At 39.1% G+C, this 21,518-nt stretch overlaps 2 protein-coding genes across 5 annotated transcripts in view; both read right to left on the minus strand.

Moving 5' to 3' along the window:
- fryb (furry homolog b (Drosophila)) overlaps nt 1-10,157 on the minus strand; it is a 57,425-nt gene extending 47,268 nt beyond the window's left edge. For 2 of the 4 annotated variants that reach the window (XM_086308930.1, XM_086308929.1), the window contains exon 1: nt 1,519-2,239. In XM_086308930.1, coding sequence (XP_086165056.1) covers nt 1,519-1,765 — 247 coding nt within the window. In that variant the 5' untranslated portion in view covers nt 1,766-2,239. Of the gene's footprint in view, nt 1-1,518; nt 2,240-10,003 lie in introns of those variants that run through there. The other 2 variants (XM_086308934.1, XM_086308931.1) reach the window with 2 other exon arrangements.
- Nucleotides 10,158-13,528: 3,371 nt separating this feature from the next.
- The window catches only part of rxfp2a (relaxin family peptide receptor 2a), a 39,971-nt gene continuing 31,981 nt past the window's right edge, over nt 13,529-21,518 (minus strand). Inside the window, exons 13-20 of the mRNA XM_086308937.1 lie at nt 20,465-20,536; nt 20,093-20,164; nt 19,752-19,981; nt 18,698-18,843; nt 18,028-18,123; nt 17,134-17,302; nt 16,458-16,676; nt 13,529-15,776 (exon numbers count right to left, since the gene is read on the minus strand). Coding sequence (XP_086165063.1) covers nt 15,643-15,776; nt 16,458-16,676; nt 17,134-17,302; nt 18,028-18,123; nt 18,698-18,843; nt 19,752-19,981; nt 20,093-20,164; nt 20,465-20,536 — 1,138 coding nt within the window. The 3' untranslated portion in view covers nt 13,529-15,642. The remainder of the gene's footprint in view (nt 15,777-16,457; nt 16,677-17,133; nt 17,303-18,027; nt 18,124-18,697; nt 18,844-19,751; nt 19,982-20,092; nt 20,165-20,464; nt 20,537-21,518) is intronic.

Genomic DNA, 21,518 nt, shown 5'->3' on the forward strand with positions numbered 1-21,518 from the left:
ACATCTTTGAATCAAAGACACACACTTGAAATGTAATCCCAGTGAGATTACACAATTTCATCAGTCAAACAGAGACTGTTTGATACATTGTGTCTAGCACAGACAGACATCGTTTCACTGGAGCATTATCATTCACGACCTAATGATGGAGATGTTGGAGCTGTGGATGTTTAATATTACATTTCAATCAAGGAATGAACTCCTAGCATAAATGTCTATTCATCTGTGATTGTATTACTCATTTCAGCTTGATAAATCAAATTGACACAATCACAAAAACCATAGTAAACAAGTCAACATGTGTCAGACATCTGTTAATGTGATGTGTTTTTGTCATGCTAACCGAACCAGCATAACACAGCACATGAGCACACTCTCACGCATAAACACAGATTGCAAATAAATTGCTTCAAACGACCACAGAGAGGCTGTTTGAGGCTCGGGGCTCACACAGTAGTGTGTCCTTGACACAGCTGGGTCAGATAACTCTAGTGAGAACACATTTGCGTACCATCAAAGACTAACACATGTACATTATCTCAGCAGCAGAGGCTTCTATAATCTTACATTTCACCGCATTTCTTTGACATTTGCACTCTACAAGCTCATTTATTGAGAAGTCTCAATAAAGGCATGTTTGTGCAGGTGCTGCTTTGTTGCACAGACACTACCTCACACCAGAATTCCCCCTTTTCACTCTTCAACATGCACCTATGTTTCCATCTTTTTTCAAGTCCAATCAGAGACACAAAATAAGCATTCTGCTTTTCTTATCCTAAAGTGCCTTCAATTGGATCTTCCTTCAAATGCCATTCAGTATTACTTGACTTAATAAATCTAAAAACTGATACATTATTACAAAATTTAAACAATACTCTGATCCGAAGTGTACCTGTAAAGACTCCCTAAAATGTTGGAAGTGTATAGACATACAATTCACAGAGTTTAAGGTAAGCTGAGAGAGAACAAGTGGTTTGAGGAAAACAACAATCCTGAGGCCAGAAATGGCATGCCTCTTTCTGGATTCATGATCAGTGGAGTAACCTTGTGGCATTTTCTAAAGACATAGAGGGTATCAGTTTTCACAGGGTCTTCAAAACCCACAACAAATACACCTGTCGAGTCTAGTTTCCAAGTGACAACAAAGACGAGCTTTGCAGTGGTGTACATAAAGAGGCAGACGGGGTCTAAACAGGTAGCAGAAGATCTGAGTTATTTAAAATCTCAAAGCGGCTAAAAACCGCACACACCCACATTCCAGCTGGCGAGCGGAGGATCATTTTTTCAGCTGGATGTTCGACCTGTCTTTCTGCCATTTCCACCCTTAAACTTAACTCCTCAGGTCATGACAAATAAGCAATCACATTCAAACTTCCTGGGAATATTACAAAACATGTATCTCATTGCCTCCTCTCTGTGTTGACTCATCTTGTGTTCATTCACATTTGTGCTCTTCAGAAGAAGAAAACAAAAAAAACCCCAAAACACACAACATTTGTAGAGCCAGTCTCCACATACCTCTATTAATGATCCCTCTCCTCTTTCTGGACCTCAACTGGATCTTTGAAAACCTCCCTGTGAAGTCACTGGGATCAAACTTATCCACTGACAGAGAGGCAATACGGTCCAGAACGATCTCATCCTGGCCTTCACTTTGGTTCACCCCGTGATCCTGATGTTGGTTCAGACAGTGGCCATTGCAATGATCTGAAGCACTGCTTTCAGCCCCAAGGCTGGTGGTGCTTTTGACATCTTCTAGAGACATGTCTCCCCTATTTGCTCATTAGCCAGTCTCCACAGGAGCTCACCGACACCTCGTAGAATATTGTCAAAATGTGGCCCTCCTCAGAGGAAGAAAGACAACTTTACATTGTTCCACAGAAGACTCAAAAAAAAAAAAATAAATCCTTGTCCCAGAGGAAGGAAAAATACTTAAAAAGGCCATTCAGTCCATTTTCACTCTTCACCTTTTTCCCCACATTTTGGTATCCAGTTTCCTTTCAGGGTTTATTCGCTTTATGTTGTGTTCATTCAATCCCGAGACAGTGAGCTCATCGCTTTGTTGTTACACAGTTCTCCTGAGAGTTCAGGTCTTCCTCTCGAGGCTTTCTCACAGTTGTTTAAGATTTTGAAAACATTTTTTTTGTAAAAAAAATCTTATTTTATTTGAAAGCAGATTTTCTGTAAAACCTTTCTTCTCTTTGCGTGCCCCACTTCAACTCTCACCTGCTCTCAGAGCGTTTCTCCTTCTGTCTTTTTCAGCCCTCTGAGGCACAGCTGTGTTTCTTCACTCTCAGGTGGTGAAAAAAGGGGAGGGAGCCAATTCCAAGAACGCAGCTTGATTGGGTGGTTTGTTAAATCTGGGTGGTTCTTTTACCCCTCCACTCCCTCGCATTTTCTTCCTCTCTTTTTCCTCTCTCCTACTCACCTTCCCTCACAGAGGCATTTTTGGCAATGAGAAAAATGATTTCTTTCTTGCGTCCTCTCTCACACACCTGCTTCCTGACTCTTGTTTCATCCTTTTTCCCCTCTCGCGTAGCAGTAGAGCATTAAAGAATGGCATCTGTTTACTGCTTTGGATAGCCGGAACACTGCGTGTTGGTGTGTCAGATACCCTGCGCTCACTGGTCGAAGCTGTTTAGCCAGTTACAGTAACCTCAATTGTTAATGGTGTAGGATTCCTGAGGACAGACACACCCATTAACAAAGCTTGGAGGGGTGGGGGGTAGGGTGTTTGGGTGGGTGAAAACACAAACAGGAAGCACAGTAGCCTAAAATTATGTTTGTAACAATCAGCTGCTGATTAGTACACACATTTCAGAGACAACTGTGGGGTGTGATTGTCATGTGGTTTTAAATCTGTCAAATAAAGCCTGGCAAATGCATATTTATGTACACTCATGAAAAAAAAGAAAACAATGACAGCTATACACGGAAGTGTTACAACATTATGATATAAGTAGGCTACTGTTACTGTTGAAGGTAAAACTTCCTTGATCTAATTCTGGAAAGGGACCAGGAATTACGCCAAATGTCAAAACGCAAATGACATCCCAGCCCCTTATCCAAAAACAAATCTCACGGGGAATACACTGCACTGTTTTAGTTTAACCCTAATTATGTGGTTCTTTAATGCTAATCCTTTAATCCTAACTCACATTACTAAAAGTCTTCCTCAATATGTAAATGGAAATTTTTAAAGTCAAAGCCTCGCAAATAATGTGCAGGGTCTTTTTTCAAACACTTACACTACATGAATTATTCAAGTAAATGTTCTTTATTAAAAAAGTGTAATCTTTCTTTACTCCTCACTCAATCTTCTCTCTGCAGGTAAGGTGGTAAACATCTCTTGGGAGCTCCATATCCTCCGGTGACTTCCTGCTGTGTATGCCATCGTCATGACATCAGCTTCACTTGGTGAATCATCCCGGGATTTTGCGCATGTAGGTGTGAAAACAAAACTTTCACGCCCTCCATGTAAAGACTGCAACACAGGTTTAATTAGGATGATTAAAACTCTCTCGTATGGGAAAACACTAAACCCACTTTACACATTAAACACTGTTTGCAGGTTCAGTGGAGTGGGAAACCACATTGTGAAAAATGCTGGATAAAGCGAGATGGTGTTGTGCAGAGGGTGATGCTTTTTATACACAGGAAGTGATGTCTTTGTTGAAAATGAAAAAATATATACGTAAGGCATGTGGCTTTAGAAAGAATTGACGTTACCACAACTCTGTAGCCCTCTTCTCATCCCTGCTTCAGGCCATCTGCTTGAAGCTACACCGGCCACTGGCTGCTAACAGGAAATGAGAATTTTCCTTCCTTGAATTTTGTAATCTGTCTTTCTTGAATCTCCACAATCACCACAAACAAAGGAGACTTCAAATGCCATCAAGGTCAAAGGTCGAATAAATACATCACACAAGCTAGTGTCTGGAGACAAAACAAAGAGCAAGGAAATAGCTAACGGCTGGCAAACAGGCACAGTGAGGCTCGGTGCCAAAGTCAGTTAGAGAGGCGTGCCGTCCCCTAAGGCAGTACAACAGCCAACTATTAAAAACAGACTCATTCACTCTTCCTCACATGAACACACACAAACAGGAGACTTTTATTCTGTATTTAATCTTTAATTCTGACCAACCAATCAAAGAAACCCCACAGATAAAAGTATCTGTCTTTTCTGCATTTTCATTTTATCTGCATTAAGATATGTATTAGAAACAACCTGACCTGACTATTAGTATAATATTAGTTTTTTAGTCATAATTTCTGAGTTACTTAACAGCCTGCACACAAATCAGCCTGAATATGAATTATGAGATAAGCACCAGCTTCTGCCCGCAGTACAGACATGGTTTGGTGTTATGGGACAACCAAATAGACCCAAAGAGACACACACACAAACCACAGGGTCATAGGCTAAAATAAACAGCTGCCATTCCTTAACTGTGATTCCTCCCCTGAGCGTCCCTCTGTTTTTGTTCAGTTTTATGTAGACTGTGCAGCTTTTCAACTTTAGTTATCAGCCACAACACTGCCAACAAAGAAAGAAATGTGTCCCTGCAAGTCAGAGGTGAAAGTTGAGCTGAGAAGACAAAGCGGAGCCATCCAGTCTCACATTCAACATTCAGTCTGAAATGTAGAAACTACTTCCTCCCACACAGTCTAGGTCAAAGGAGACTGTGCCACAACCATTTTTTGTGGGATCTTTTATTTTAAAAATCAAAAATTGCAATTTTGCTGCTTTTTCCATGTGTTCACATCCCAGATTAACAAGATTCATAGAATTAATTATTAATCTGAGAATGATGGTCATTTTAAACCCAATTTTTTTTCCACCTTTTTCTGCTTTGTACCTCTTAGTTTAACCTCAGCAGCCCAAAGCAACCCCTTGTATTTCTTCTCTGATCATCCCTCCACCTACTATTTAAATTGCACCATCTGGGACCTCTGTGACAGGGGACTTTTATCTCTCTTGTCAGTCAAATACGTTGTCTTGTCAACAGTTTCCAGACTCCCCCGTACACTCAGCAAGCCGGTCGAACAAGAGAAGATAAACAAGTTTACTTCTGGTCTTAAGCAACAAATCAAGACTAATTCAGTTCACAGTTAATGACACCCGCGCCTCACCACAAGCATCAGTCCAGATCACAGGGGACATTTGCTCCCGCAAGAGCGTATGACTGAGTGCATATTTTGAGTTAACACTTATAATAAAGGAGAGTGATTTTACTTTGTGGTTAAATCAAGCACCAAATACCTTTCAGCCTTACTAAATCATTATCATCATTGATGCGTGTGACAATAAAGAAAATGAAGGTTAGTAAATTGTTATTGTTTAAGTAAAAGTTACATGTAAGAATCCTACATTCAAATTTTCCTTGTGAACAGTACAAAGGAATTAACATTTAATTAAAAGTAAGGGAATCCTTCATGATGTCACTAAATGTTAGAATTGGCTGGTTGGTGTGTGATGAACAAAGCTGATTAAGTACAACACCTACTTTATACATGCATGCCTTCATAAAACTGGTTTAAACAGGCAAAGTAACTGACATGTTTATATTTACTGCATGTTTGGGCAGGGTTTAAGCTGAGAGTGACTTCTCGGAGTGAAAATGAAACTTTCACTTTTAGCGGCTGCATTTTCCGCATGCTTTCAAAACTACTTTGATTTTTGTTTTATAGTGTAAAGTATGAACACCACATTGTACACTGCGTACAAGGTTGTACGCAAAAGAATTGCATTCCATAAAGGTGTGTAATTATTTTTAGCCAGTGCTGGGGAAGAATGGAAGGCTTGATTATCAGACTAATAATTCATTTTTGTTGACTTAAACTCAAACATCAAACAGATTCAATTGATTAAAACAGCCTATACAAGTGAAAAGATGTGTCACGAGTTTAAAATTGATCACGTTTAAAAGTTTGCAATGCACCACTACAATTACTGTACTGTCTGCCACCCTATTGTGATATTTTGCCTCAGGCTCTCTGCAGGTCTTTTAAAATACCTTTTTCAATCACTTTCAATCCGGTCCTTGTCTCTGACCATTTTCAGAGGATTGTCTTTCAATTGTTAAGCAACTTAACACTAATCTAAGAACCATTCAACCATAACATAAGACAGCCTGTCACAAAAAACAAAAAAATAAAACAAAACATAATATGACCCCATTTCTTTAGTTGAATCAATGAAAATTACCGACATGAAGGCAGATGTGAAGGAGCTATTATCTCAAAATGTCTCATATCTTACAAAAAGAAGTGGCGGTATATAAAAATGTATTAATAGCAGATGAACAGTATCTGAAAGTCATGTCTTTAAGGAATAGAAAACAAGCCAGATCCAGACAGGACCTGAGAGATGCATCTGGCCTTTCAGTTGACCCATCTACTGTTTGCTGTGGTCTCATCAGAAATGATCTCAGTGGAAGGGAAACAGGGAGAAATAGCCAAGGTATGTCAAACTGCACAAGAACTTGACTAACTAAAAATCAAAAACAGATCTTAACTACTTGGTTTGAACCAAGAGATCAGGAGAGCGGTACAACAGTCTACAGGTATCAGTAAAACATAGTGGAGTCTTCTTTTTTTAGCATGACAATGATTTCAAACACACTTCTAATGCAGTAAAGGCATACCTGGAGAGAAAAACACACAAAGCAACACTATCAGCCATGGATTCATCTCTCTACAGAGTCCAGACCTCAACATTACTGAAGCAGTGTGGGATCTTGGCAGAGAGCAGAATAAAAGGCAGCAACATCCAAAGAAGAGCTTTGAATGTGCTTCAAGAAGCCCCAAGAACTATTCCTGAAGACTACTTAGAGATATAACAAGACAGCTTGTCAAAGAGATTTCAGGCTGTGTTGAATAATAAAGGTGGTCACACCAAATATTGACTTTCAAGTTTGTTAGAAGTGTAAAAACTCTGTTTTTGCATTATATAATGTATTTGCATTATTTTTGCATGCTTCAACAAATCACTGCACCTATTTTTCATTTTCCCGATAAAATATAAAGAAATGAGGAGTGACTCAGCACTTTTTCTCAGTATTGTAGCTGTATTGTCCACATTGGTAGTTTAACAACTGATTAGCTTCCATCTTTTTTTTCTCCTGCCATTATCATGCCCAAACACCGGCTCTACAATGGTGCCCTCTTGAGCCCATTACAGAAACAAAAGCTCTGCTTACCAATAGCGTTTCTTTCTGAGGAGGTCAGGTTTGTTAGTTTGTACGTTGACAAGATTGTTTTAAACACAATTAGCTTTGCCTGCAGCGCAGAAAAGATAAAAGCAAGGACTGATGGCTTGATTTTAAAAACAAAATGAGACATCAAAACATCAATTACAAAAAAATGCATCACGGCATTACATCACACTAGCCATTGAAGTGTACGTGTAAACAGACACACACACAGCAATATGTCTTTCCATATAGAGCTGTGTTATATAACAGTATCTCTGGAGTCTCCAATGTGCGTGCTAATGCATAATCAAACAGCCTCAGAGCTCCATTAAATCTACAGGCGTGAAACAACGCTCCCTCAACAATTTCCTAAAATCTTAAAACAAACACACACACACACACACACAAAACACACACAAGCAAATTCAATTAATTCTTTGTTAAATCAATACATCGACACGCCGCTCAAACAGGCTTAACAGGCCATGTAAGACAAAAACTATTTAGCTGCTCTCTGAATAATATTCGGAGAACAGCACACCCATAAAATGAGCACCTGCGGCAAAACAAACAGGGAGCGTGATGGTAAGGACTGTGTGATGATGTCTTCTGTGTGTGAGTCAACTGGTGTGTCTCTGGCAGAAGAACCACGTTATGTAAGGCAGTGGGAGTGAGGTGTCTAGTGGTATCTATGGGAACAAAGAGGGTGAGGAAAGACAGAGAGCTCAGCTGACTGAGGTTCACCAGTCCAGAGTGTGAGGTCGCACTTTCTGTTGTTCACACATACGCGCGTGTGTGTGTGGAGATGGCTGAGCAGTTACTTTCTGGCAGATTTACTTAAACAAATAAAGGGTGGCCATGCTCATCCACACCGTACAACCTTAATTAAGCTTCCAAAAATATATTTTGGAAACTTACAGCAGCATTATACCAGATTAGTCTCTGCCACTCATGTTAAAAGTTGTCTGGAAAAAATAAAAAAAAAGTTGTCATGAGCTCCTTAGATCTGATCTCTGTGACCTGTGAGCGGGATTGAAGGGCCTGTCGACAAATAGACGGTAAAGCTTAAAAGAACTCAGCCATTTACACTAACGTGCCAAAAAACAGAGTCTCAAGTATCATAAAAGGGGTGAAAGAAGGCTTCTCTACAAAACTTGAGAAACCCGATAATAGAGGGCCAAAAATTTTAAAATGATACTCTCACATGGATAGTGGCTGATAGCAAACTCTTTGTTTGAATAGCCAATATTCTCTACAACTAAATGCACAGAAACAAATGCCAATTCTAATTTTAAATAATAAAGTTTCTCTCAAAATGAATTTTTAATGTGGTTTGATGATGCTAAAAGGTAATAAATGCAGGGCTTTTTGCTCCACTACAGTGGTGCTGATGTATAAATCAGTCATGCTACAAAGGCAATTGAAGCCCGAGTGGGGCAGCGCATTATAAAGCACCTCCACGTATTAAACAGCAAGTACAAGAAAATTTAAATCTTAAAAAAAGTTTCAGATTCAAACAATTAAAGAAGGACTTCCTTAAATAAGCTTTGAATCTGTAAGAATAATCACTATCTGTGCAAATGCATTATGCTTATTTAAAAATGAAATCAAACTAGACTGGTGTAGAGGAAACTTATTCCAAAAACACCAGTCTGGATTTCAGGAATTGTACATCTTGAAATCCAGATTGGGAACAAACTTAAAGGGATCGAAGGAACCTCAGAGAAGCACAATACTCTGACACACATGTCAAACTGTGTGTGTGTGTGTGTGTGTGTGTGTGTGTGTGTGTGTGTGTGTGTGTGTGTGTGTGTGTGTGTGTGTTACTTGTAGCGTAAATCCATACCCAGAACAATAGAGTTAACTGGGTCACTCCTACTGCTGCTGCTGACTGGCTGTGCCAAAAAAGCTGGAGTGATGAAGAGGACTATGATTCATGAGAAAGAAAGGGAGTAAGCCTGAGATGTGTGAACAGTGTGAGCAGCACACTTCACCACAGCACAGTACAACACAACACAACACAACAGAAGAGCACAAAACCCCTATTAAATATCAATCAGATTTCAAAACATTTAAAACAGTCAGCAGGGTACTGCTGCCTGCAATGATACATCCTCAAACACTGGCTTCCTCTCACAAAACATCCAAGCTGACTGCTTCTGGACATCTCAGCAATGGGATAATAACAACGGGAGACCACCCGACCTGGACTACACATTGATCCACAGCCCACAACTCTACACGTCTTCTCAATGACGAAAAACACCTCATCGGTGAGGGGTCCAAAAGGCCCAGACAGGGTATCAGACGGGCACCGGAACTGAGAGACGTGCGTGTTTTCTCTTCCAGACGTGACACACTTTTTTTTTAATGCTCCCAGATTGTAATCACTGGCAAGTAGCACTGCTGGTATTTACATTAGCTCCCTCGCTGATAGCTAAAGTGTAGCGTAGCCATCATAAAGTGTGATTTACTATGATAGTCGCTGTTTTAGATAAACACTGTTGCTTTAGCTAACTTGCCTCACAAAGCCGCTCGGCATTGTTCGCTGTGTTGGTGGCACCGAGGCAACTAAAGAAGCGAGTTTAGGTTAAGTCACATTCTCCTTTTCTTTCTTTTAATGGCCGACCACTGTAACCGGCTAAGCCTATGGCTAACTCAGCTGCTAAAGAGCTAGTAGAAGCCCCCCGTGGTAGTTAGAGCTATCGATGTTGTATTAAGAAATTGCTCGGTTCCCTTTGTGGTTGACACAGTGCCGTTAAACAGCACCGGGCATAGCACTGGCGAATCATTTAGATTAACTGTACCTTTTCTGCGTCGACCTCGGCCACTACAGGATCATTTCCTAGCACCAGTTCTTTGTTTATGTGATTCGGTGGCTTGTTTTCATCAATCCTCCTCGTCTCTCTCCTCCAGGAGTCGTGCCGCCTCAGCTGACAGCGCTACTGCTCGGGATGTGAGTGCCCCGCCCTTAGCAACCAATCGAACGCCAAGAAGCCGGTAACTGAGGCAAGACAAGCTTCCTATTGGTTAGCAGCTGTGTCCATAAACGTGTCGCTAGGGGCGCACCTTGGACCAAGGGCAGGACACCTGCTATGAAAGGATGCTGAGAACCGCAGGTGAGACCAAATCAAGAGAAGTAAAAGCCGTGGAAAACAAGTCCAAAGACACGTTGTAGCAGGATAACAGGCACGTGTATGATACGTAGCTGCACAAACTAATATGGAGGTGAAACAGCTTCATTTTTGTATTGTGATTATCATTACCTTTTTTTTTTTTTTTTACCAAGAACTCCCACTGAGAACAGCATCTCGTTTACAAAAGAAACCTGGCTAAACTAGAGACCATACAACCTAACACATCTAAAAAAAAAAAAAAAAAGCTAGAAATACAACAAAATGTGCACAATCCTACACATAATAATATGAATATAAAATATGAGTGCTATTGTTATGGCTAAAAATAGTCATAACATAGAAGATTAAAGCATTAAATGACTTCTCAAAAGAAACACCCACAAGTGTCCTTCACTACATTACTTATTATGCTTTTAAATTGAATATATAAATATTACTTCATTTTTCATTTAAATTGATTAGAAATGTTATTTTTTGTATTAAAAATTTATAATTCTTTATTAATATTTATTAATACAAAAAAATCAGCAAGGAGGACAATTTGTATTACCGATAGCAAGTACCAATTCAGTTATAAGAAGTATTTTAGATGGTGCTATTAAGGAATAGAATTTGGTGCCACTGCAGATAGAGAGAAACACTTTTGACTACGGTTAGAAACTGTTAACATGAGCCTGGATCTGTAAAAGTTATATCAGGTATAATTTGTGCTGTGAGAAGCTGTTTTTTGTTGTTTGTTTGTGTGTGTGTGTGTGTGTGTGTGTTTAACAGCAAACTATTAAAATGTAAGGATTTGTGACCCCAGGAATAAAGGTGCTGCACTGCTTCAGCTAATAGGAATCTTGAGAAAATAAACTGAAGATAGAAGGATGTTTAAATGTAGGTCTGTTTTGTAAATTATCCCATGTCCAAAGTGACAAAGTAACCATTTAGAGAAGTGTAGCTGGTAGCTATTGGTATGTGGACAGAGAGGGATACAGAGCTAAACTGGAAGTTTAGCTAGAATGGTTTTATAGAGGAAAACAATGCCAGCACTGTTTTTTGGTAATCAAGGTTTTCAGTCATGTTCATTTTATAATAGGGAAATATTCATCTCCGTGTGTATGTAAATAAACATACATAAAGTACACCACTGCTTATTTTTGTTTGCGCTGTCTTCCTTTCAGGTTACAGAAAGCCTTAAAGAATGACCTACTACTGCTCATACAAAAAAGCCAAAAATATATGAATGTGCTTCATGTTAGTTCATGTCTTTTTATTGTTATTTAATTTAAGAAAAACCAATATAGAGCCTGACACCAACAAACACCATCAAAAAGCACACAACTCACACCGAGAGGATGCGTACCGAATTTTATACACTAAACAAACATAAGCAATTAGATATAAATAGAAATAATAATAAAAGATTATGGGAAATCCTGAACAGTGTTATAAAATGTGGGACTGGACAAAAGAACTATCCCAAGTATTTCATTTGTAATGACCATGAAGAATACAATATGGATGTTGTGGCAAATAGTCTCAATGAATTCTTTGTAACTGCTGGACCAAATTTAGCAAGAACAATCACTCATCCTGGGAAAGCACAGGAAAAACCCGATACACTGATTGACAGAAATCCATATTCTATGTTTCTCAAAGCCGTTGATGAAAATGAAGTTCTTGAAATTGTCAAAAAATGTAAAAATCACAAATCTTTGGATTGTAATGATATTGATATGATAGTGGTTAAAAGAGTCATTGAGGCTATTATAAAACCATTTACATACATCTGTAATTTATCATTTCAAACTGGTCGATTTCCAGACAGAATGAAAATAGCAAAAGTTATACCTCTATACAAATCTGGAAACAAACACCATTTCACAAACTACAGGCCTGTCTCTTTACTACCCCAATTCTCAAAAGTTCTTGAAAAACTGTTTAAAAACAGACTGGAAAAATTTATAGATAAACATAAACTACTCACTGAGAGTCAGTACGGATTCCGATCAAGCAGATCAACATCATCGGCACTATTAGATTCAATAGAATACATCACAAATTCCATAGACAAAAAGCAATATGTGGCTGGGTTATTCATAGACTTGACAAAGGCATTTGACACTATAGATCATGATATATTAATAAGAAAACTGGAACTTTATGGTGTCAGAGGGGTAGTTTTAGATTGGGTCCGGAGTTATTTAAGTGACAGAAAGCAGTTTGTGAAAATAAATGGTGGTTGCTCCTTATGTATGGACATTGCTTGTGGTGTACCCCAAGGGTCAGTTTTGGGTCCAAAATTCTTCAACTTGTACATTAACGACATCTGTAAAGTGTCCAAAGTATTAAAAGTGGTTCTCTTTGCTGACGATACAAACATTTTTTGCTCTGGTGATGATCTGCAGAATTTATTGGAGGATATGACTAATGAAATAAGTAAAGTGAAGTTCTGGCTTGATAAAAACAAATTATCATTAAATTTGAATAAATCTAAACTGATGTTATTTGGAAATAGTAGTTTAAATACTAATGCAAAGATTCAAATAAATGGTGTTGATATTGAAAGAGTCAGTGAAAATAAATTTCTGGGGGTAATAATAGATGAAAAACTTAACTGGAGAGCTCACGTAAGATATATTCATTCCAAAGTATCACGAAGCATTGCAGTACTAAACAAGGCAAAACAGGTATTCGACAGAACATCACTTCATATTCTCTACTGTTCACTGGTTTCACCATACTTAAGCTATTGTGCAGAGGTCTGGGGCAATAACTATAAAACCACATTACATTCACTTTTTACTCTTCAAAAGAAAACAATTCGAATCATCCACAATGCAGGTTATAGGGAACATACAAACTCACTATTTTTGCAGTCTGAAATATTGAAAATTGACGATATAGTGAAATTCCAAACAGCACAAATTCTATTCAAAGCAAAAAATAAAGAACTGCCAGGTAATATTCAGAGTATGTTTTTTTTGAAAGAAGGAAGTTATAATTTAAGGGGTTTTTGTAACTTCAAAACAATGAAGGTACGTACTACAAGAAAAGGCTTTTGTGTTTCTGTTCAAGGAGTGAAACTATGGAACAAACTGAATATGGAATTAAAGCAATGTCCAAACATAAAACTGTTCAAAAAGAGTTATAAAAATATGATCTTCTCGATCTATAAAGAAAAGGAAAATATTTAAATTAAGTGAATGTCTCTATTTAAAAACAAACAAACAAAAAATTCATGATGTGATATTATAGTATATAGTATATCAGAAATCTGTTCACTATTTTTATTACAAATTATATCAGTAAGGAAGCTGACTAAATATTCACTGATAATTTATGGGACAGGGGTGGGATTAAATAAGTGTATACTTCTTCCCACTCCTTTTCAACATGTAAATTAATCAGAATGTTTTTTTGTATGTAATTTGTATAGTATATTTTTTTTCTCTCATTTCTTTTCTAAATGTACTTGTATATTGTTCACATGTTGAAATAAATTACCAATCAATCAATCAATCAATCAATACAGCATAACAGGAAATAAGGGCCTTGTTAGGATTCCTTTGCTTGGCATATTAATGAGAAATGTATGCAAGTATTAAACAGCCATTTTTATTTATCTGTCCAGCTTTCCTTTTCATGTCATCAGTGTCTAAACTCCTCCACGTTTAATGATTGTCACTAAGTTAAAGGAGCTTTTAAAGGTCCATTGGTGCACTGATAAAAAAAAAATAAAAAAATCAGTCATCAAAACATGAAAGAAATCTGGAAAAGTCCAGCTCCAAAGTCTCATGTGCAGATGTTGAGAGTGTCGCAATTCAGTCTCCTCATTTGTCAGTTTGTTAATTACATGTAATATGACATACGTGTACAAAATGCTTTCATCCAATTTGTCAGTCAAATGAAGAGTTCAGAGCAGTTCTCTTAAACAGCATGACTATGGCACAAAGGGCCAGCACCATATTGGTTCAGTTTCAACATTAGTTCAGTCAAAGCAGATACAGTACATGTAAATGGAAGAATATGACATGAAACCAAGAATTATGAGGATAGTTAAACAAGCTGATAAAAACCCAAAAAGTGATGGGCATGGAGGAATTAAAGGGCAAGACAAAAAAGAAACCAGTAGGTAAGCAGAGATTAACTGGATAGCTCTGTATATAAAATATGTTCTTCATTAATATTATGCCACTGGTATTTGTCAGTCTCTCTGTGTTTGTCCCACAGCTTCTAAACTTCATAAAAAGTTCACCATAGGGACTGTTTAGGATCTATGTGTGTATTTTACAAGAGTCATCTAAACACTTTTCTTGATAGACTTAAGGAATTTTAAGGCAGGGATGTCAAACTCATTTTACATGAGCCACATAAAGCTCATTTTCATCTTAACTGAAATGCGCTTTTCTATCGTTTTAAAGAAGTTAACTGCACAGTTAATCCCTCCTATATCTTAACAGATTAATGAAAAGTGCAATTTAAATTGGGCATCTCCTTTTACGTGATAAAGAAATGCTGCTGTAAGTAAATAAAAAGAAATCTGTCAGAATGACTTTTGGGCTTTGACAGTAAGAAATAAATGTGTAAAATTACATAAAAAGTTTTGGTAGCTCATTGCCCAGAGTGTCCTATCATTAAAAAAGTTCTGTTTTCACTGGGAGGAAGTGGGGAGCGTGGTTTTTATCAGTAGAAAAAAAGCTGTAAAACTTATGAGAGTACGGTAAAAAGTCCAAGATTTATGAGCTCCTTCAATTTCCCCAAAGCAGCCCAATGGGACTAGAGTTTTTGCCTGGCCAATTCTAGCCCCTGGGCCCTATGTTTGACACCCATTTTATGGTCTGCGCCATCCTCAGGATGGCTTGACATTAACAGTATATTTTATAAATTATGACTGGACCAGTTGTAAGATCTTGAATTTTTATATTATGTTCATTATATTTTATTAATTCAAGTGGTGAAGTGCAACAGTGGTTAGGTCTTTTGCCTCAAAGCAAAAAGGTCTGGCCTGCATGGGCTCTCTTTGGGTACTATTTGTATTTGGGTCCAAATATGTTCATGTTAGGATATTTGGTGATTCTATCCTGGATGTGGGTGTGAATGTGAACGTAAAACAATAAAAAAGGACTAGTAGCTTACAAAATGCTGTATCTTTACAAATACATCATCAGGCATAGAGAGGATCTGCGCTTATAAGTGACACCTGCTGGAGGTAAACGGGTGGCTGGTAGCACAGACCCCGTGACGTCTCCATAAAGATTGTGGACGAGGTAAGGCTTTTGCGGTCTTTCTTCAGACATAATACTCCTCCTGGCAGAAGAGTATTAGGAGTATTGCCAGTGACAGAGTAAAACTTCCACCTGCTCTCTGAAGAAGCTGGTGGTCAAGGTGTACAGGATGGGGTTCAAGGCACTGTTGATGGGAAGGATGAAGATGACAACCCAGCTGGAGATAGTGCCTAAGGAAGGAAACATTTCACAAGTGATTGAAATCTAGAGAAATATAATTGTGTTGATGCTTGTTAGCAAACTATTCAATAAAGTAACACAGTGACCTATACATACACACACACATGTATATACACACACACATATATATATACATATACACACACATGTATATACACACACACATATATATATACATATACACACACATGTATATATATATATATATATATATATATATATATATATCCATAGGTCCCTCATCCTATTCATGTAGCCCCTTCCGCCGGGGTTACTTGCGTAGTAGCATTCCAACAACGCCCTTTTTTTTGTCTCTTGCCCACCGATGCCTTCCTGTTCCAGTAGCCCACTTTTCGTCAGGGTACCCTGGTTCCTCAACACCTGACGCGGACCTCGTTGATCCGGGCGACGTCCGAGCCGGCATGCCTTCATATTTATCTGTCTCGCTCATGTCTGCGGTAGGCTTGCTTAGTATAGGGGGTCTAGCCTTAGGACCCTTACTGGATACAGACGCCCCAGGCAGGAATCGAACTCGCAATCCTGTGTTCCAAAGGCGTGTAGTCTAACCACTACGCATTCGTAAGAAGGGACTGCTAGATATATATATATATATATATACATATATATCTATACATACACATATACACACATATATATGTTTCACTTCTTACCAGGGATCTCCACCTCCAGCAGCGAGAGGACTTTCACCAAAAATATAGGAATCCAGCAGAGGGCATCAGAGAACACGATGAAGAAAAACCTGTTGGCCACAGCCACATCTCTGTGCAGTCCGCTCCTCAGGTCGGTGGCATTGATGCCGGTTTTATAGATGGAGCAGAACATACTGGAGTAGGAGAATACAATCACCAGGAAAGCCACCAGGTTTAGACCTAAAGAGATACAAATGCTTTTCATGCTGGCTGGGACTATATCAAACACCGTTATGCAGTTCATACAGTATTAAATACAGTATTTAAGTGGTTTTGAACACAGGACAGTTCTGCTTCACAGATTTGTACTGCGTAGTTTTTTTTACTTTACACTTTGTATATTCTGTGATAATGAACAATTTCGCATTTCTTTGGGTGTTTAAAGTTTAAATGGAAGATTGTCTTTCTTTTCTGAAAAAGACAATTTAAAAAAAAGATTTTACTGAACTCCAATTCAATTCAATTTCATTTATACATCACCAAATCACAGCAACAGTTGCCTCAAGGTGTTTTATGTTGTAAGGTAAAGACCCTACAATAATACAAAGAATTATTCCCACTTCTGAGTGCTGTCTCTTACTTATGTAAGTATAAAATATGGAATGAAAATTCATGAAAAACAAAATCTTCTATTCACCCAGAAAAATCCCTGTGGAATATCCTTTGGCAGTAGGTTTTTCTTGCCTGTCAGAGTGCAGGGGAAAGCAGACCCCATTACGTCCGTAGTAGTTCCCAAAGACGTCCTCATTCATTAGGGGCACGGCTGCAATAATAAACCCCAGCAGCCAGATCGAAGCCAGGACCACCTTAAAGCAGGACAACATACATGCTGTCAGGATTTCACACGAAGTACTCTTCAAATTCCCCAAATAAGAAAAGTTATGACTGCCTGGGTTTCCAAACTCTAGTTGACATTTATTTAATCAGATTTCAAGCATTTGCTTCAATCAAGTTGCCTCCTGCTGACTGACGAGTCACTTCATGTTCTGCCTCTGTGTGGACAATCTGGGAGAACAAGCAGTAGGTCTTTTAATTCTTTACTGGTGGATGTGAGGTGGGTGGAGGCATATTTACAGTAAATGGCTGACTCTTAGACTTGGTTCAAAGCAGTAAAATGAATAGTAGACTGTAGTAAATCTGGAAATGGTCAATATTTTGGGGATGGTGATGTTCAGGGGTTACTTTATACTTCATACCAAACCAGTAGAACAAAGGATATCTCTCTTTTGTTCTTCACACAAACTGTTTTCCCTTACAGCTAAGATTACTAGTGGACTAAAATGAGCTACCTGCACTTTACACCTACTGAAGGCATGAAGCTCCCAGCAAACAGTTTTTGTGCTGATGTTAATGCCAGAGGAGGTTTGGAGCTCTGCAGTTACTGAGTCAGTGAGCGTTGAGGACTTTTGTGCAGTGTGTTCTTCAGCAGTTTTTCTTCAAAATAAGAGTGACGATTACTTTGTAGACAAAGACAACAGTTGGATGACATTCATCAGGCACATTGTTCCCCATTTTGAAAAGTGCAACTTACCCCTGTCTGAAATTTGCCTGGGCGCAAATTTCTAAAAGGGAAAACAATGACAAGGAACTTCTCCAGAGTCAGGTAGGTCAGGAGGAGAACAGACACCTGAGGAGAAACATGCACAGCAAATGAAAACAACATGTTTTTAACTTATAAACTGAACACTGCTTTGAATATTGGCTGCACTGTTATTAGTAGAACCTCTATTATGACAGAGGAATCAACATGCAGAGGATGGAACTTGGGTTCACATCATTTATAAAGTCAGTCTAATGATGATTTATCCTGGAAAGTGCATAAAGTTCTGAGACAGGTTGTTAAACTCCAGCTGAGGCTTGTTATGTCTCCATCTGCAACAGCTAAAAGCAATGAGTGAGAGTGAATTATAAACACGTTTTTAAAGTAAAAGAGAGCATAATATGAGTACCTTAGTCTGCAAACATGATATTTATATAATGCAGAGCCGAAACAAGCTGATACAGCCAGTGAGCGGAACAAAAGATGATTTTAATCTTGAAGCTACTTTAGCTGAAAACAGCAGGGCAAAAGTACAAGCAAAAAGCGAAGGATGTGTAAGTGCAACTCCTTGTGATGTGTCAGTTTTACAGTACAGATCAGTTTGTCTCAATCTGCATGCATATTTGCATGTGTTGAAGTGTGATATATACATGGGCAGTACCTCTGAGGAGAGCATGGCCAGGAATCCAATGGTCCGACACTCCGCACTTTCCATCCACAGCAGGGCGTTACGGTTGTACTGACCGCGGAATTTTACATCAGATACGCCAACAAAAAACAGGTACACGCCCATGAGGCAGTCAGCACCTGGATGATAAGGATGACATCTATGAGTCTATTTATAGGCAGATGTGCCCTGTGTGATTATAAGCCCATCTGTCAGCTACATCCTTCCCAAAAACAGTATCATAATATTTTTTAAGTCACCACAACAGGCAAGATTAATGGAACCACAAGCATGGATGGATCTTGCTATATGCAGATACACTCAACAAAAATATAAACGCAACACTTTTGTTTTTGCTCCCATTCCCCATGGGATGGACGTAGAGACCTAAAATTCATTCCAGATACACAATATAACCATCCCTCCCAAACAGTGGTCACAAATCAGTCCAAATGTGTGGTAGTGGGCACATCTGCTATATTGAGATAATCCATCCCACCTCACAGGTGTGCCACATCAGGATGCTGATCTGACATCATGAGTAGTGCACAGGTGTACCTCAGACTGCCCACAACAAAAGGCCACCCTGGAATGTGCAGTTTTTTTGCGCTATTGGGGGTCTGGGGTCCCAGAACCGGTCAGTATCTGGTGTGACCACCATTTGCCTCATGCAGTGCAACACATCGTCGCATGGAGTCTATCAGATTGTCAATTGTGGCCTGTGGAATGTTGGTCCACTCCACTTCAATGGCTGTGCGAGGTTGTTGGATTTGCATTTTTGGAGTAGGCTTTGCAACAGTGGCATAGAAAGGCACAGGGAATGTGAAAGAGGAGAATGAAGGAGAAGTGTGTAGATTGGGAAGTCTCCAAGCAGTTTGATCCCATCCCAGTATAACAAACTTCTTCATCCTGTTTCATTGGATAGAAGCAAGGCTAAGCTGACTTATTCACTTTCCAAAAGAACAGCTTGACATTTAGATTTATTGCTGCTTTTACAAGTACTTTTATTTTGCGAGACTGTCTCACCCGGTGCTACGTTGTTACTCACAGCAGAGAACTTTGATGCAGGCAGCATGCAGGTTGTTCTCAGCACGAATCAGCGACCTCATGCCGATGACAAACAGATTACCAAAGCAGGTGATGAGGGCCATGACCCAGACAGACACCCGCAGCACCATGTTAGCCAGGAGGTCCTCAAAAGAAGAGATGCCATCTGTGTTGGGTTTACAGGACCTCACATGAGGTGCATAGGAACAGTACTGAAACTTCTTGAAATAGCTTGTAGAGAAAAGAGAAAAATTGTAAAAAACAAACAAAAACACAACCGACAAAGAAGAGATGACAAAACATGCTGGTTCTTCTGAAGTGACGGCTGTGTGTTACACATACATGTGGGAGAGGTTCTTCATGGGAAGGAACACCTTAGTCTGAATATCTGCGATCTCAATTCCCTCCAGCGCTCTGTAGGAAATAACAGATTTCACCACCGCACTAGACTACAGCAAACTCTGAAGACCAATTTCAGCATTAAGACATCAAAGTGAAGAAGCCATTAATGCATTAGAAAGATATTCTGGAGAGTCCCAGATGACTTCAAAGAAGTGTTTGAAGATTTAAACTAGTATTCATGATTGAGGTTAGAATAACATTTAGAGGAAAGTTATTAAAATTAAGCATGTAGTTGTGATGTTTGAGGCTCAGGGCAATAAAGGTCCTCACATGTATAAAAACAGGCAAACGTGTATATGTCAGAGTACTTACAGAGACTGAAGATGTGTCAGGTGGTGGAAATGGCTTGGATGAATACGGAGGAGAGGATTATGGGAGATATTTCTGAAACAAGAAACAGATGATAAACACAACAAAGCCTGTCAACATGAAATATAACAAATGGCCAAATGACAGTACATTCCTGACATCCTTGATTGTTTAAAACAAGTAAAAAAACAGGTCTGTGTCCAATTACACCTGACATTAGATACAGAATGCTTTCTGCACTTTTCCCCCTGCTCAGATTACATAGTTTAGAGTAGATTTAAAGTCTTCTTTAGAGGGCCTGAATAACTACAAGCCAGAAATGTTGCAATGAGCAATGGCAGGATAGATCTGTGCAATAGCATATTTTGATACTTTGACATAATAAATTTTTTCCTGCTTTGTAAGTCACTTCACGATGGACAGCTTTTGAAGTGACAGCAGTGATCTGTGAGATCAGCCTGCACTTCCAAGAAAAAAAAAAAGGCAAGCGTAGGGATTTCAGCGAGTTTGACGAGGGCCAAACTGTAATGGGTTGACGACTGGGTCAGAGCAGCTTTTTTGAGGTGTGCCCAGTCTGTAGTGGTCACTATCTATCCCAAGTGGTTCAACGAAAGAACAGTGGTGAACCAGCAGCAGGGTCATTGATGCACGTGGGAATCGAAGGCTGGCTTGTGTGGTCCGATCCAACATATGAGCTGTTGTACTGCAAACTGATGAAAACATGTCAGAATATACTGTGCATCACAGTTTGTTGTGTATTGTGCTGCATTTTCACAGATCATTCATGGTACCCATGTTGACCATGCTGCTTTTTGGACCCAGTGTGTCCACTGCAGGGCACCAAAAAGCAAAAAGTAGCACAACGATGAGTTTGAGGTGTTCACATGGCCTCCAAATTCCTAAGATCTCAATCCAATCGAGCACCTGTAGGATGTGCTGGAGAAATAAGTCTGATCCATGGAAGCGCCACCTCACAGTTTACACGATGGAAGGATCTGTTGCTAACATCTTGGTGCCAGATACCACAGCACACCTTCCGGGGTCTAGTCGAGTCCAA

Source organism: Aulonocara sp. 'chitande type north' Nkhata Bay, linkage group LG10, assembly GCF_057382095.1.
Source record: "Aulonocara sp. 'chitande type north' Nkhata Bay isolate Kocher_YH1m ecotype deep benthic linkage group LG10, A_spYH_male_GT1.1, whole genome shotgun sequence".
In the NCBI taxonomy this organism is placed as follows: domain Eukaryota; kingdom Metazoa; phylum Chordata; class Actinopteri; order Cichliformes; family Cichlidae; genus Aulonocara; species Aulonocara sp. 'chitande type north' Nkhata Bay.